The sequence below is a fragment of the Drosophila pseudoobscura genome, chromosome X, assembly GCF_009870125.1.
Source record: "Drosophila pseudoobscura strain MV-25-SWS-2005 chromosome X, UCI_Dpse_MV25, whole genome shotgun sequence".
In the NCBI taxonomy this organism is placed as follows: domain Eukaryota; kingdom Metazoa; phylum Arthropoda; class Insecta; order Diptera; family Drosophilidae; genus Drosophila; species Drosophila pseudoobscura.
Genome location: NC_046683.1, coordinates 54,767,825 through 54,784,488, shown reverse-complemented (window position 1 = coordinate 54,784,488; position 16,664 = coordinate 54,767,825). Strand labels below are relative to the sequence as shown.

At 48.4% G+C, this 16,664-nt stretch overlaps 1 protein-coding gene across 11 annotated transcripts in view; it reads left to right on the top strand.

The window, feature by feature from the left end:
• Positions 1-582: 582 nt before the first annotated feature.
• LOC6900857 (titin-like) overlaps positions 583-16,664 on the top strand; it is a 125,617-nt gene continuing 109,535 nt past the window's right edge. For 10 of the 11 annotated variants that reach the window (XM_033385485.1, XM_033385484.1, XM_033385483.1 and 7 more), the window contains exons 1-7: positions 583-716; positions 2,381-3,038; positions 11,785-11,907; positions 11,973-13,286; positions 13,368-13,709; positions 15,644-15,820; positions 15,873-16,637. In XM_033385485.1, the coding sequence (XP_033241376.1) occupies positions 2,679-3,038; positions 11,785-11,907; positions 11,973-13,286; positions 13,368-13,709; positions 15,644-15,820; positions 15,873-16,637 (3,081 nt within the window). In that variant the 5' untranslated portion in view covers positions 583-716; positions 2,381-2,678. The remainder of the gene's footprint in view (positions 717-2,380; positions 3,039-11,784; positions 11,908-11,972; positions 13,287-13,367; positions 13,710-15,643; positions 15,821-15,872; positions 16,638-16,664) is intronic. The other variant, XM_033385487.1, reaches the window with a different exon arrangement.

Sequence of the window (16,664 nt, the reverse complement as noted above, 5' to 3'; positions counted from 1 at the left end):
CGTTCCTTTTTCGCTCGTCTTGTCTCGTCTCATCTTTTCTCTTCTCTTCTCTTCTGTTTTGCTATATTATTAAAGTACCCAAAGCGGCACTTGAGCACATTGCAGTTGCCTGGTATCCACTACATTGAAGGGTATACACGACTCCACAGCAAAGCATCGCTACAAGCAGCCCTACAGGGTACCAAAAGTGAGACTCCCTCTCTGTCGCTCTCCATGCATCGTTCTCCCTCTCGCCACCTTTTATGTTGGTATTGTAATTGCTGAAAAGCCGGGCGCAGGGCATTAAAAATTGAAATCATGAATTAACGACGCACCGAATGCCAAGAGCACTTGTTTATTTATGTCGCCTGGCCCCCGATCTCTTGCGCCCTCTCTGCCGAGCACCCAAGACCCGAGCCGGCTTTTTTTCCCATAAACTGAGCTTAGCGAGCGCCCAGAGAGCAAGCGACAGCGAGCGAGAGAGAGCGCGCAGATTGCAAATGAGCGAATCGGTTGCCGCTGCTGCTGCGCTCTCCATCTCCATCTGCTTCTGGCGCTCTCTCCGCTGCCGCTAGGCGGCTGCAGACGGTGTCTTCGCGATCCAACGGTCAGACTTGGTCCGAAGTTCGCGTCGTTCGGTTGTTCGGCAGGCGGCACGCGCGCGTTTTGCTCTTCTCTCGCGCCACTCCCGGTGTGATCACATCCTCCCAACGTTGCGAATCTAACAACATATCTATGTAAATTAAATTAAAAACACACACCAAAAAAAAAACACAACGAGAGCTTTGCGAGGGAAAAAACAAAACCTTTAATAAGCCATAATTCACGCGAGAATATGTGCGCGTTTATTGCCATTCAAAATTCTTGGCGCTAGTTTTTCTTTTTTTTTTGCATTTTTTTGTTGTTGTTTTTTTTGTGTGTTGTTTTTGTTGCCCGAAAGCCACAAATTTTGTTCTAAATTTATTGTTGTTTCTGTCAGAAATCTAGTTGGTGGACGACCCTCAAAGCCCAAACAAATAATATACGAAAAATAGAAAACCGCCAGAGAAATGAATATTTTGAAACATTTGCAAAAGCATTTGCTGAAAAGCCAAACAAATATATGCTTGGCCTAAAAATCAGATCTCACTGCGTGATTTTGAGTCATTAGCTGTTTTCGAAGATGGCAAGATTTGTGCTCGAATTCCCTTCAAAGCTTCGGGGGAACTCAGGCGAAACATTGAGTCATGGGCCGCATTTCTTTTGGGCACTGAAAGATCTGAAAGATCTGTTCTCTGCTGCACGCTCCATAAAATGTTTCTTTTGGACAACAAAATAGGCATATTCCCAACAAATTGTTAGTGTTTCAGAGTTGGCTCCCAAACAACCAAAAAAAGAAGAAAAAAATAGAAGAAAATTCTGTTGGATCTTGTTTTATTTATAGATTGAGGAAAAGTACAATTAAAATAGTTTACATTACGCCCAGAGCCAGGCGGCTATTAAAAATTGAGAGAAAACCAAAAATTACCTAATCGAGGCGTCAGCGGCAGCGGCAGCTGGCTGCAGCCACAGGCAGGGGCACAGTCACGGGCCTCCTCCATGGCGTATACGTTATATAGTCAAAAATATACCCAAAAACCCATATCAATCTAGAAGATGGAAAGGTACGACTATGAGATCTGTGATGGGCACATCCATCAATCGGATTGGGAATGTATCTTTTTCTTTTGACGCACATCCGTGTGCGAATATCTCGCGAGGAATCGTATCTAGGCTAGAACAACAGTTTTGGGATTCGCCACACAGAAAATTACTCAATAGTTTTCGTGTTTAAAAATAAGCACAAATCGAGCATTGTCATCAATGGGAGAGGAGAGAGGGCGAGAGAGCGAGAGAGACTGCGTTGTGCACACGCATCAAAGGCTCAATATGCAAATATCTCTCGCTATATAGTGGATCGTATCCACATATATAGTATATAGCAATTGTTGTGCTGCCTGTACAATAATAAACAGACAAAACCGAGAGATCTCAAAAGAAAGAGTGTAGAGCAGAGCAGAGCAAAAGCATGAAGTCATTTCGCATTCGCATTTCGTATGGTTATTTTATTTTTTTTTTCAAATTTTATGCGAGTACCGATCTGTAGAGCCGTATAACCCGTAGAACCCGTAGAACAGACGATCGCCGGCGTTGATAGCGCTCGCAACGAAAGAGGAACGCAAATCGAGGAAACGAAGAAAGAACAGCCACAGCTATAACGATCGAACGACCAGCACCCCCACGCCCCCCTCGAACGAAACCCCATAACTAACCCACAAAAGCAAAAACAAAACCCCCCAACAAAACGCGTCTCCTCTATATCTATCTCTCTCTCACTTTCTGTCTCTGTCTCTGTCGCCCGTGTCTGTCGTGTTCCGTGTAGAGTTCAAAATGTACAACAAGCTAAAACAATAAAAAATAAACTAGAGAAAGAGAGAGAGAAACCGAATCGACACAAAAACAAAAAAGAAAGAAGCAACCTAAACGAGAAAGATTATAAACGCCCACACACAAAAAACAAAAAAAAAAAAAAGAACTACACGTAGCCGCTAAGCCGACAACAAGAGGAATCCCGGTCCCCAGCCCCAGCCCCAGCCCCAGTCCCAGCCCCAAACGAAGACGAAGGCCCCATCTCACCTACCGCCAGCCGCCTCCACCACCGCTAAAAACAGTTAGCCGCCATGGAACGCCGCCAAACCCTAGACTCATCGATGTCTTCGCTCTATTCGGCTGCCTCCTCGAGTCGCCAGATCCAGTCGCAGTCACATCCACAGCCACATCCACATCCACAGCTACAGCTCCAGTCACAGCTATCACAGCAGTCACAGCAGTCCCATCCGTCCCCGTCGCAGCTAGACGCCTTCAATTATTCAGCAACAATGTCATCATCATCGCCAACTCCAAGCCAGGCCCTGTCCACGGGCACCACCGCCGCCACCGCTGCCGCCACCACCGCCGCCGCCCCCTCGCTGCGTGCCACAACCATCGGCACCGTTGTCGTCCGCTGCGGACCCATCCAGCTGGTGATAGCGCTCTTACAAGTGAGTTGTACTTACAGAAACACACACACACAGACACACACACAGAAAGGAGACCAAGAAATGGGGAATATAGAGATACATATATCTAGATATGGAAGAGGTGTTTGCAGCAGAGGCTTCAGTGTTCCGGCAAAGAGATTGAGATAGAGAGAAAGCTCGGCTCTTCAAGTGTTTTTGCAGATCCGAGAGGACATCTACATAGATTTAGGCTCGAGGGGTTTCCCCTTCCCGCTTCCCCAGCGAAAACTCAAAAGATGGAGCATAAATTTCAAGTCTAGATGAACTATTGACTGCCAGAGATACTCGTACGATTTGGTTTCGCGATAGTCAAAGGCTCAGAAGGCAAAGGAGTTTATATTTCGAATAACAATAAGCTGCTGGTCGTAAAGGATCCACTGGAACTAAGAGTCCTGTGAATACTGATATATTTTCAGCCATAAAAATCACTTTATTCGCCCTGAAGCTCCTGCCATAAAAATGCATTATTTGATGCCCAAATTCAACCCAAAAACATCCATTTGCTGCCTATCAGCTATCGGCATCCATCTGTCAATCAATTATCTTATCAGGCAAACAAAAACATAATTTCTCAGTGAAAACTACAACCGGAATGGATGTCAAATCAAAAGTTCTCAATCATTCAATCATTTAATTGAAAATTATATATAATTAGGCCTGGAATGCTCCACATTAGACCCCCCGCCACCCCGCCCTTGGCTGCGGCCCCCAAAGACAAACATTTGACTTTAACACTGAAAAATTCATGGGTGTCTAATGCCCAAAACTGGTTTACAGTTCGATGATTGTTTAAACCGGCTTCCCAGCGTCAGCGGCAGCGGCAGCGGCAGCACAATTTCCGCGCCAATTAGCGGCCCCAAACGGACACAGACGGCAAAAGCAACGAAAGCAAAAGTTGTGGCTTGTGGATGCCAGTTATAAATATTTGAAAAACAACATTAAAAAGGTTCAAGGTTGTCTGACATCACACAGAACCGGAGAACCGGAGAGCCAGAGAGACGGAGAGCCGGAGAGCAGGAGAGCAGGAGAGCCGGAGAGCCGGGGCAAAAAGAGAGGCCGACTAAAACATAGTAAACGTGACAAAAAGAAATGTATCTGCCCAAGAGAAGAGATACTTTCAACAATTAGGCCCAGCTGCTACCTGTCTGGAGGGATCCAAAGGCAAAAAACAAAAATCAACCGCAACCCACAGATGGTTTTTTTTTTGGTTTTTTTCGGGGGGTTTCGAACTTGAGCGCGACCTGAACTTGAGATTGAGAAACATATTGCACATTTCTGGGGGATGGAGAGGCGAAGCGCTACAAGTTTCATGCCCCACAGCCAACACTCCACCATTCAATAATTATTGGCAGCACGGCCTTTTTTTCTTTGGGGTTATTCTTTTGAGATCTTCAACTCCCTTCAGCTCCCTCCAGCTCCCGCTCCCTCCTTCTAGTCTTTCGGTTCGGTTCTGTTCATTCAAGCAGCGATGGCCATTGAAATCTCTGGCTGCTCTGCTCTGCACACTTTGTGCCACTTTCCCCCCCCCCCCCCCCCCCCCCCATACAGAATTTACTATTGTATGTGTGCGAGTCTGTACATAATTCATGCCTCGTCTGCCCCATTCTCGAGTGGTGCCCGTGAGTGTGCTCCATGTGTTAAACATTTCGATTTGATTTACAATTTATTTCTGCTACTTTTTGTAGTGCTAGGTACACGGAATGTGGAGGGGTATGATGGGTTTCGCTATGCCAAAGAGTAGTTAGGACTTGGAAGGCTGCAAGCTATAGAGCTCATACTTAATAGAGCCACATATAATGCTATTATCTACCTGTACTTCAACTTTCATCTTGATCGGTTAACATTTACCAAATATTTTCATAAATTTTCCTTTCAATACCTCAAAAATGCCCTCTAGAAATCCAATTACAGGGCATCCTCTGGTCGCCACAACTATTTTGTAATCTCTCGTTTGCTTTTGTTGTTTTCTAACGCGTCTGCAAATTATGCAGAAACATTTTGTTTTCATTCTTTCAACACGTTTTTCGGCAATTTCCATGAAAATTTAAATTCAGCGACCCCAAAAAAAAAAAAACTAAATTTAGATCAAAATCTAAATTTCCGCTCGTTCCAGGCAACATTTTTTCATTGATTTGTCGGCCGAAAAAAAAAACAAATAAACATTATTCGTTACCTGTTGGATGTTTTATTCGGAGTCCCAAAAAATCAACAACAACAACGAAAAAAAAGCAAAAATCACGAGAGCCACACACAGATCAATAGATGACTCTCTTGCTCTCTCCCTCCCGCTCTCTCTCCCCCTCTCTCTCAGGTAAACAAATTAGCAGAAGAAAAAAAAAAACGAAAATTGAAAAAAATTGAAACTGAAAAAAGAAATAACAAAAGCAGGGGGGGGGCAAAATAAATACACACACACACAAACAAATGCAAACCAAAGCAAACAGATGGATGTACAGGCCCCCCTCCCCCCTCCCCCAACAAAAGTTGAACACAAGAGAAATACAAAGAAACATATGAGAAAAGAATATATATTTCGATGAGCTCAGTTTCTGTTATTGTTATAAATTCCATGTGGGCGGTGGGGCATGTGGCAGGGTCTGGGGAGCGCGCCACCGCCGCCACCGGATGCTCCCGTTCGTTTTCCCGTTGAAAATTGATGCTATGCTGCTGCGCTGCATAAGATTAAAGGAACTACTCGCTCCCTACTCAAACACCCCGAAAGTTCTCGCTTAAAACTATGCAAATATGTCAAAAGTTTGCTTCCTTTTCGGTGGGGGCAGGGGGGCAGGGGTGGGGGTCTATTATACAGAGAATAATATCAAACTTTCGGCTTGGTTTTCTTTGACCAACTCCCAAACTAAAGTTGAGATATTACTCGCAACATTTTGAATGTTAAGTGGTGTGGAAAATATGAGAGAATCTTTCAAAGTTGAGATCCTGGCGCGGAAGAGAGCCCCTCCCACGGCAAAGGAGGGGACCTCCTCTTCGGCACCTGCAAAATGCTCTGATAATTGAGATATCGTATAGTCAGAGTGGAATCCCAGCCCCATTCTGCGATCCATGGCGGAATAGTGAAAGCTCTCACACGATTTCCAATCGCGAGCCCATGAGTGATGGAGTGATGGATGGTTGAGGGAGTGTTGTCGTTCCGCCAAAGCAGCTTTCACTGTGGCCACAGGAAGATGTCTGTGTGTATGCCCCACAAGTTCTACAAAATGTTGCAAGATAATTGAGATGTTTTCAGATAATTGCAAATGTGTGGAAAGATCCCATTGAAGCGGACAAAGTATGAGAAATACCACGCCACATTCCATCCATTCCTTCCGTTTCTTCAGTGAATTTCCTTGTCAGCAAATCGTTTGACTGGAAACTTTATTGCCTTGACCAGAATCCACATAAAATCCCTTACCCCACATGTGGACATGATTTACGTAATCCCCCGCCCCCTCCCTCCCTTCGATTAACAAAAATCCCATCAAGGAATGACCAAAGACCACCAGAAATACCATTTAGGAACATCAATCTCTGACGCAAAAATTCACTCGATTACAATGTTTGTTGATGCAACACCGAAAACATTTACAAGTGTTTCTTTCAGGGGCGGAGGGAGGGGGAGGGGGAGGGGGGTGGACTGGGTCTCCTTCTTCTTGGCCTGGTTACAAAATGTTTCGTTTTATGGTTCCGCCTTGAAGCCAATTAAAAGGAGAAAAAAACCCCAAGAAGAAGAAAAACATCAAAGGCCTGGAGAAGATTTACATATTTGCTTAGTGATGCTCTCTAAATAAATAGATTTTTCCCTGCGTGTGCCACGGAATGGGCCAGACATTAATTGAATGAAATGCGCGAAACTAATTTGACTTGTTGGAGCCGCATCCAAGGGGCCGAAGAGGGGCAGGAGGAGGAGGAGGAGGCAGGAGTGCTTTAGTGAAGGAATTGGGGCGCAACAGGCGACCTGCTTTTCGAGGGGGGACGATCTGCTCTGATTTGCAATCGAGGAAAAGCCCAGAAAAGGCGATGGCGATGTGCAAGCGATGGAAAAACTCTAATTGAATTTATGGCATTTTCATTTGTAAAAGTCGCACACACAGCTTTTCACTCATAAATTGCTTAGACATATGAGCGTGTACTTATGCACGGCACTGTCCGTCCGTCCGTCCATCTGTCTGTCGCTTTTTGCAAGAGTTATGTGCCATGGCTTTGGGCCTGGCGTGGGTGAAACGGCTGCAGCTGCGCAGTGCCAAAAGAAAGAGTTCTCTCTCTCCCGCAGAGACATGGAGAGAGACGGAGAGAGAGAGGGAGAGAGCTGAGAAAGCCGTGCGGCGGCTAAAAGAAATGTTTACGACGCCTGGCAGGCACATAAATTTACGCATGGAAAAGCCAGCGCATTCCTCTCACAAACACAAACACAAACACAAACGGAGACACACACAGTGCCGCCGAGACGTGTTCGCATGGGGCAGAGACGGGGCAGGACCCCGCGTCACAGGGTTGCAATCAAGTCACTGCTTTCTGTGATTTGTCACCGTGATTTATGGCCCATTTGCCCCGAGAGACGTACGAGGCGGGGGCGTGGCCTTGCCATTTTCCCTTGCAACAGATATGCGGCCACAGCAAATCACTGGAGCCCAGCTAGGGGATGTGTGAAAGGGTGATTTTTTGAGTAACACTTTCTCTAAATTGGCGTCGTAAGCACTACTTCCCTGGGAATATGTGTACCCACCTTTTTTTGCTTTAAACTTTGATTCAAAATATCTTTAAAAATTCCAAAGAAACTCCCTTCGAGAGGACGCGGCGCAGTCACCTCTCAGTCACTGTTTTTCCAATGTAAATCACATCCAACAGCCACTCTTGATGTCGTGTCACCCGTGAATGGGGCTGTAAATCTTATCAGTAATTGAAAAATTCCAGCCCTAACCAAGAGTTGGAGCTGGCGATGGTGCCAGTGGGGAATGTCAACATTTTCAAGCGCTAAAAAATAATGTATTCTATGCGCAGACGCAGACGCAGACGCAGTCGGAGGCTCCTCTTTTGCCCCTTGGATGGGGATCTCTGATCGGATTGGAGTCGACTGGAGTCCAACCAAAGCCATGCCTTGGGGGATATGTGTGGCGGGCTGCGACGGGCTGCGCCGGGCTGTATCTATGTATCTATCTAGTGGCTTTAATGCACAGCTGCTACTTAGCGAAAACTGACAAAACAGTTTGGCACGCACTGATTGATAAGCGAACGGGAAACGAGTCGAGGAGGAGGTGGATCTGCCTCCAGTGGGGCATAAATTTCGCCACAGCCAGCTGCTGTAATTGCCGCTCAAAGGAGGCGGCAAAGGAGAAGGCGAAGGCGAAGGAGAAGGCGCAGGCGTGCCGCCGATGGAGGCACGTTTCGTAGAGTTAGAGACGCGAAATATATTGCATGTTTACATGAAAACTGATATTCGCCGATAAACGTTCAATGAAAGTCGCGCTGTGCAGCGGCGGAGTCGACTCCTCCTTCGGTGGCTGCAGCAAGAGTCGTGGCCAACAATTTGTAGAAACAATTATAGAAATTATCTCTCATTTTTTGTTGTTGCTGTTTTGCGAATTAAATTGAAATTTAAATTGCATTCGATGGCGGCCGGCCTCCCATAATCGTATCTCGTACGAGAGAGTACGAGAGGCCTGGGAAAGTGCGACCTAGAAAGCCCCAAAGCCCGAACCTGAACACAAATTTGTTGCTGGTTTTATGTTTATAACGATATATTGTGTATTTATAGAACTCAAAAGTCTGACATCACTCGCCGAGGCACACACGACAGCCATGCGATGCGATGGATGATGACGCTGATTTGATGATCTGAGAATGATGCGAAAAAGCCAGCACTAACCTTTTGTTAATAGAACATCAGAGCACTAGATTTGTTTGTTGCTTTTTGTGCTTTGTTTTATGACAAAAATCAAGTTGGGTTTTAATGGAAGGCGCGTCGGAGCGTGGCAGAGGGACGGCAGAGGGGCGGCGGAGGGGTATTGAGTGCCCCCAAAGTAAATACTCGAATACATTTGCATATTCTCGTGTTGTCGTGTTGTCGTATTTGTACAATACATTAATGCTGCCACGATGAGTATATTTGCCGTCTGTATCGGAGGCACACAGCCAATGTTAGTAGGGACTTTTATTAGTTTTTGGCCTGATATTTGTATAAACTTTTTATGGTACACATTTCCCTATCAACCGACAGACAGACATTTGATTTATGTCACTTTAATGAGCCTTGTATTCAATCATGTATTCAATTAGCTTTTACCTTTAATCGAGAGCACAAGCTGCCCATAAAAATGCTCCTCTTTCCCCCCCAAGGCGGACAGACACGGCATTTGAGTGTGTTTAGTTGTTCATTTGATGAACACGTATTTCATTTTCACACAAAATGTATGCAAATATTAGGTCAGGGTTCGGTCGATGAACTCTTAACTCTGAATATTGCACATTAATTGCGAATTTAATTCGATTTTTCTGCCTAACAGGGAATTTATTAAGGTTTGAGGGGGATTTTTGGAAAGGAAAACAAACGAAGGGAAAACCCAGGGGTTTCATGGGTGGGGGTCACACTGTCAATCAACCTTTAGGGCTTCTCCTCCAATCAATGCCATGAAAACTAGAATCGAAAAGTCCCAATCCTCCTCTCAAGCAGACGGCGACCGGTCCCGAGAATGCAAAAACAAAATACACGCAACGTTTGACCGCTCCATGACTCGAGTGTCGATGATTAAAGATCTTCTGGTCAACAAATACAAACTTGGATTACAAAAATAGTTTAAAAAACCCATAAAAAAGCTGGGAGGCCATTTCCGTACGTGCTGAATGGCTGTGACCACACATAAGGGGTATTCGGGTAAACTTTCAAACTCAAAATATGACAAAACCAACTTAATTTTTGGTCATTCCTTCAATGAAAGCCTCAAAGAAAGAAGCCACAAATCTCTCATTGAAACTGGCTCTAAGCATACATAGAGGGTATTTGTGTAGATGCTGAATCGCTGAGTCGAAAGTTTAATCTTGTTTCCATCCATAATTAAATAGTTTCCCATACAGAAGGATCTGGAGCCCACACTTTTCGATTGCCCCTCGATCGGGGCATATAAATCCTGCAAAATCAAGCCAACGCCTCCACAAAAATGGCTATTCCCCAATTAAATCAACGATCGGATCGGGCTGGCAGTCCGGGGATTACGTGGCCAATGGTTTGGGGGGGGGGGGGGGGTCGAGCGGGCAGGTTCGTAATGAAAGAGCGGCGGCGCTCCATAAAAATGCGCAATGATTTCATACAAAACGATAAGAACGAACGCCAGAGGGAGGGGGTAGGGGGGGGGAGAGGTTCGACAGAGCCAGAACCAAGGTAATTTCATATCGAAATCGTGTTCTATCCGCTGCCACAAAGTATTAATTTAAAAGCCAAAAACGTGTTTGGCGTTAAGCGCCTCTGAAAGTGGACGATGGACGGACCTCCCCGGACCTCCGCTTGATCTTGTTCCCTCTCGATCGACTGTTTGTTAGAGCTGGGGGGGGGGGGGGGGGGGCTTTTGAGGCATTATATCATCGGCCATGCCACCCCGTCCCCTCGAAAGTCTCTTCTACTTCCGCCTCGGTTGTACTTTGGGGATTGCACAAGTGCCGCACATGCGCCTTGGCCGACGAAATGTCTTCAAAATGCAGTCTTAACGGCTCGGTGCGTGCAAAAAGACGAAAAAACACTTGAAATACGATTCAGATGCAGATGCAGGAGTTGGGGGAGGGGAAGGGGGGGAGGGGGGGCGCCTGGCCATATGCATAATGCTTTACGAGTGATGCATAAAAGTACGTCGTCTCGTTATGGCCCGGCGTGGGGCGGGAGGTGGGGGGCTGTTTACTATATAGTGATGTCATACCATTTATGGTTCATATTTCAGTTAGACGTTGCCCGTCCCGCTAGGCCGTCCCGGCCCCGCTTTTGGCTTTAATTTATTCAAAGTCTATGATAATTATCATTTTGCATATTGAAAACTCACTCACGTAGCATTGAGTCAGTGACTCCGTCGAATGATCTGCGATCGGAACGGATCGAAACGGATCGAAACGGGGCACCACATTTAGTTTAATCGTATGGCTATTAAATGGTTTTGTAAATTGATTGATTGTCGGTCATTAGATCGTTAAATCGAATGGCCCAAAGAGTCACAAAATAAATGGTTAATCGCCCACGCAAGAGCCCACCCCCTCCCCCAAAAGCCAGCCAGTTCTCCTCTGTGTATCTTCTGTGGCATGTGGCACTTTCCACATACACAGCAGCGCTCTGTTCGGTTCTGTTCCATGTATCGACACATGCTCATCCCAACAGGAAAACCTAACGGATGCCATTACCATAAACAGCCAGTGTTGACCTTCATTGCAATCAAACAGAACAGAGAAGAGTGGAGCTGCTGCTGCGGCTGTGGCTGCCACAAGTGGTGCTCTTGCCGCTGCGGCTGCTTCTGGCGGCGGTGGTGCCTATCCAAAATTAGAAGCTGCTCTGTGCAGCATTGTCGTTTTGCTCTTGAGCAGGTTTTTGGCGACAAGTTTTCATGAATGAGAAATGCAGACACACGAGTGTGGCTGCCACTGGCTGGGAGCCCAGGAACGTGACTCGAAAACAGGGCGAACAGAAGAATTCCTTGAGCAAACTTGTGGGAGAAAACTTTCTTCATCGTTTCATCGTTTCATCTTCGATAATCTTTTGCAGAGTCCCGAGAAGATCTACATCAAAGTCGTCGAGCTGGAGCCAAAGATCACGGCGCTGGGCGAGAATCTCGAAGAGTCCGTGCGCATGCAGCGGGAGCACGATGATACCCTGCGAAATCTGCAGGTAAGCCAGAGATCCAGCTTCGAGAGAGCCCCCGTCTAAAGCCCCTCTGACACCCCGCCCTCTAGAGCCTGCCCGGACCGATGGACGAATTCGTGCAGAAGGCCGACAAGCTGCTGGCCAGCAAGAGGATCAGCTCGGAGCTGGTCAACGCCATGGCCGACACCTTGAACGTCATCTGGCAGGACATCCTGAACCTGCTGCAGGACCGGCAGCACATTCTGCTGCTCTGCACACAGTTCCACGACAAAATGACGCAGTGCTTCAGGCGCATGGACCAGCTGGAGATGGCCTGCAGCGAGACCCCGGCGACCCAGCCGATGGACGTGCCGCATGTGCAGGAGTTCCTCAACAGATTCAAGCAGCTGAGGATCGACATGCTCACGGGCGTGATGGCCGCCCTCAAGGACGGCAACGAGCTGCTCTCGCAGCTGGAGGAGCTCGAGAAGCTGGAGACCCTGGACACGCGGCCCGAGCACATCAAGCGGGACGCCACACGGGCCGTCCACCAGGTGCAGCAGTGGCTGGAGGCGCTGCACGACCGCAGGAACGACCTGGAGGTCGCCTGGCAGACGCGCAAGACCCAGATGGAGCAGTGCCTGGCCCTGGGGCTGCTCGGACGAGAGCTGATCGACCTGGAGGCGGCCCTGCAGAAGGCCAGGATGGACCTCAACACCATGTACAGCCTCGGGGAGTGCGAGCACACGGCCAACGAGATGCTCGCCCGGTACAGGGAGTGGAAGCAGCAGGCGCTGCTCCTTCGCGATCGGGCGCTGAAGATCACCCGCGCCAAGGAGAAGGTCCAGTCGGCGGGTCTCTTTGCGGGGGACGAGGCCTGTGCCCGGGCCTATGCCGTCCTCAGCGGCTGCACCGAGCACCTGGATCTGGTGGATCAGCGCGAGCACTGGCTGCACCAGTCGCGGGAGTTCTTCGCCAAGGCCGAGCACACGCTCAGTGTCCTGGAGAAGCTGGAGCTGGAGCTGGCGAGCGTCAAGCTGCCGCCGAACTCGCCCGAGAGCTATGCCATGTTCTCCAAGGTGGAGCGCGACGTGCGAGGCTTCACCGAGGAGCCGCTGCGACTCGGCTACGGCATCTTGGACGAGGTGGGCCGCACGCAGCCGGAGACGCAGGGCGTCAAGCGGGTCCTCGACGAGCTGGAGAACCGCAAGGCCTACATCGAGGGCATCTGTGCGCACAGCAGCGAGGACCAGCAGAAGGTGCAGCGAGCCCTCGCCGAGTTCCTCGCCCAGCACAACGAGCTCCTGGCCTGGCTGCGGGCCTCCGGCCAGCTGCATCTCCAGCAGAGCGTGGACATGGGCCGGAATCTGCAGCAGTCGAAGCAGTTCCTCCTGCAGCATCACGAGCTAATGCAGGACTTGGAGGTGAGTCCAGCGACACTATGAAACCCCATTAAGACTCTAACTCAAACGAACCCTCTTTCCTTTTTCGTTTCCCCCACCCAGATCAAGGGAGAACTCATCAACCTACTCCTCGAGAGCATCAAAGTCCACTTGGAGTCGCTGAGCCCTCAGCAGCGCTACGATGTCGACTCGAAGGCCGAGTCCCTGCACAAGCACTGGATCGAGCTCAAGGATCTGGTGCTGAAGCGCGTCGACTACGTCTCCCTGCTGATCGAGTTCTTCGAGCAGGCCAACGAGCTCTCTAGTCAGCTGGACCACCTGCAGCGCCAGCTCCAGCAGACGCCCGACGAGCACAAGCTGCAGTTCCTCCAGGCCACGTGGTCCAACATTATCCTGGCCTTCGGCGAGCTCAAGTCCCGCGGACAGCGATTCATCAACTTGAAAGTCGGTATCCCCGCGGGCCCCAGGGAGGGAGAATCTTTTACTTTTAAGACCAAGTCGTTTCTTTGGAATTCTCTGAAAGCTTTGCCCCTTTTTTGCATGTCCCGCTTGCCGCCCGCATCTCTGCCATGCTCCGCCTTCGAGCCGCTGACAGCTGCCACATTTGCACGCTGCCACCGCTGTCTAATGCTGCTCTGAAAAGCATAAACCATCTGCACATAGACTAGGGGAGTACAATAGCTGTGTCGGCACAAAAGTATCTGCCCAGAAGAGGGGTACGCTGGCTATGGCCAGGGCTTCGAGTGGAACTGCATCTGAGGTGTAGAAAGAGTGAATGGATAACCCATCTTCAGCCTTAAATTGGAAATATCTGTAGATCCACTATAAACACCATTTATGGAATAGAAAAGGATAGAGCTAGTGGCAAAGTGGGAGAGTGAGAGAAAACGCCAAACCCTGCCAAGCTACTCTGTAAAAGGGAGAGGTAGAGGGAGAGAGAGAGGACGCGAGGCAGTGGCGTCAGCAGCGGGAAGTTTGTATTAAGGAATTCTAACGAATTCAGGGCTTACGGAGCTCTCATATCTTCCAAGTTGTGGCTTCGTAACATCTGAAAGCCCTATTTATTGAAGCCAGGGGACTTTCGTAGTGCCCTGGAGTACTCTCCACTTTAACTCCTTTCAAAAGAAGCTGCAAATCGGTTTCAGATATCATTTTAGAGCCTCGCAATCTTAGCTCTAATAAAAAGAGTATCTTCTATAGGGTATTCCTCTCCTAGCTCCCACTTTTACTGAATAAAGCTGTCAATTCAGTGCAGAGATCCGCAGATTTTGAGCTCCAGATCCACAACATCTTCAAAATGAGTATTCCAAGAAAGATTTCCAAGGAAATCCATTGCGGAGATCTCCATGATCTAGAATAGAAATCCCACAAACATTTTCATGAAAATTGGCTATAGATTGACAGCCTAAAGAGGCATCAATCTCTGCACTAAATGAGTATTAAAATTGAAGAGGTCTTTCCGAACGCTTTTCCGACTCCAAAGATGCATTAGATCAGCGAAAAAGTCTTCCGCCCTGCCTTCCCTTTGAAGAGAACTTACAAATGCAGTGCAGAGATCCACAGAAGTCAAGCTCCAGCGCAACCCCACATCGATTCCAATGAAAACTAGCTTCAGTTTAAGCCTCTATCAATGCCCGATAGAGTTCTCATCTTCAAAGGTGCTTTAGATCTCCGAAAGAGTATTCGAACTTCAATTTCCATGCCAGAGATGGCATCCTTTGGCTTTTGGTGGCCCATAAATTATCAACAATATGATTTGGTTGGCCATAAACATCTATTCGAAACGACAACGTCGTCATTTGGCCCCATCCATAGCCCCCCCCCCCCCATATGTGCGTTTCGAGTAGTACATGAAACCGGGAAGAAAACGAAAGAGAGCCAACAGCCGCAAAAGAAAATTTTGAAATTAGAAAATTTCGCTGCTGCTTCTGCTTCGGCTGGTGGCTGTATTTCGAGTTTTCCTTCCTTCTGTTTCTGTTTCTGTTTCTGGTTCGAGTTTTCCTCTCGAGTTGAGTCCATAAATAAAAGCAAAGCAATTTGCGCGCTGCGAGGGCTATAGATAGGTCTGTCTCAGGTCTCTGGTCTCTGGCATGGCCTGGACTCTCCTCGGATTTGGATGTGGATGTGGATGTGGTGTGGTGTTGTGGCCAGAACGCACCAGACCCTGGCCAAAGGCAGATGCGTTGTGCCACGCGCCGTTGTACGAAAAAAGAAAAAAAAAACCACTGCGACACTTGACGAAGCAGAAGCAGAAGCTGAAGCTGAAGAACCAAAATAAAATAAGGAAAAACTAATTTTTTCCATTTATTTTGTTTCTTTTTTTTTTTTGGTCTATGCTATTTTTGGTGCTGCACACACGCACACACACGCATACATAGATTGTGGATCCATATCTCGAGACGAAATCCTCGACGCAGGCAGTGGAAGAGACGCTGAACGGTTTCAGTAAGCGGCAGTGCGACGTGACGAGCAGTTTGGAGAATTGGACAACGACCATCCAGGAGAAGCGAGAAGTTGAATATCTGCTAGAGAAAGTCATGAGCGACAACGAGGAGGTAAGTAGAGGAGGCGCTGGCCCCTGCCCTGAATCAAACTCTCTTTTCCCAGACGGTTGCCAAGAGCACCCAGGTGGACACCCAATTGTATCCCGTCTTCGGTTCCCCGTCGATGGACACGAAGCAGCTGCTGTCGGGCATACGGGAGAAGCTGAGCTTCGTCGGGCAGGACATTGAGCGGGCCCAGGACGAGATCCAGCACCGCATTCAGACCACCCTGAGCATCCAGACCAAGGACCAGCAGTCGCTGGCCAAAATCGAGCAGGTGATCAACAATCTGCGCATGCTGAAGGCCCGCCTCGACGGCATCAAGTACGACTATCGCACTCTCATCGAGAGCGTGCTGCTCTTCCTGGAGAACATTGCCCAGCTGCGGAACGAGATCGATGAGTATTTCGCGAGGCAGCACCCCTCTCCATCCCCATCCACGGGCAGTGTGGAGCGCAGCATTGCAGAGCACGAGAGATTCCGCGATCATTGCATGGATAAATTTAGATCGTTAATCACACAATCCGAACTGCTGATCGATCGGGTGCGCGTGCTGGAGCCGCCGGGGGCACGCGAAATCGACACCGATCGCATTCTGAAGTTGTTGGAGATTCTGCGCATTCACTTCGAGACGCAGTGCAGTGCCAGAATGTCGTCGCTCGAGCGGCTCGAGAAGATCGAGCAGTTCCGCAACGATCTGGAGGACATCGATCGGAGTCTGGACAGCGTCAGCAAGCAGCTGCACGACATCAATGGCCAGAGTGTCGATAGTCTGGCGGCGGCCAAGACCACATCGCTGGCATTTGAGTATTTTGAACGTACCATTGAGGTGAGTGAACCCCCCCTGAGTAGAAGT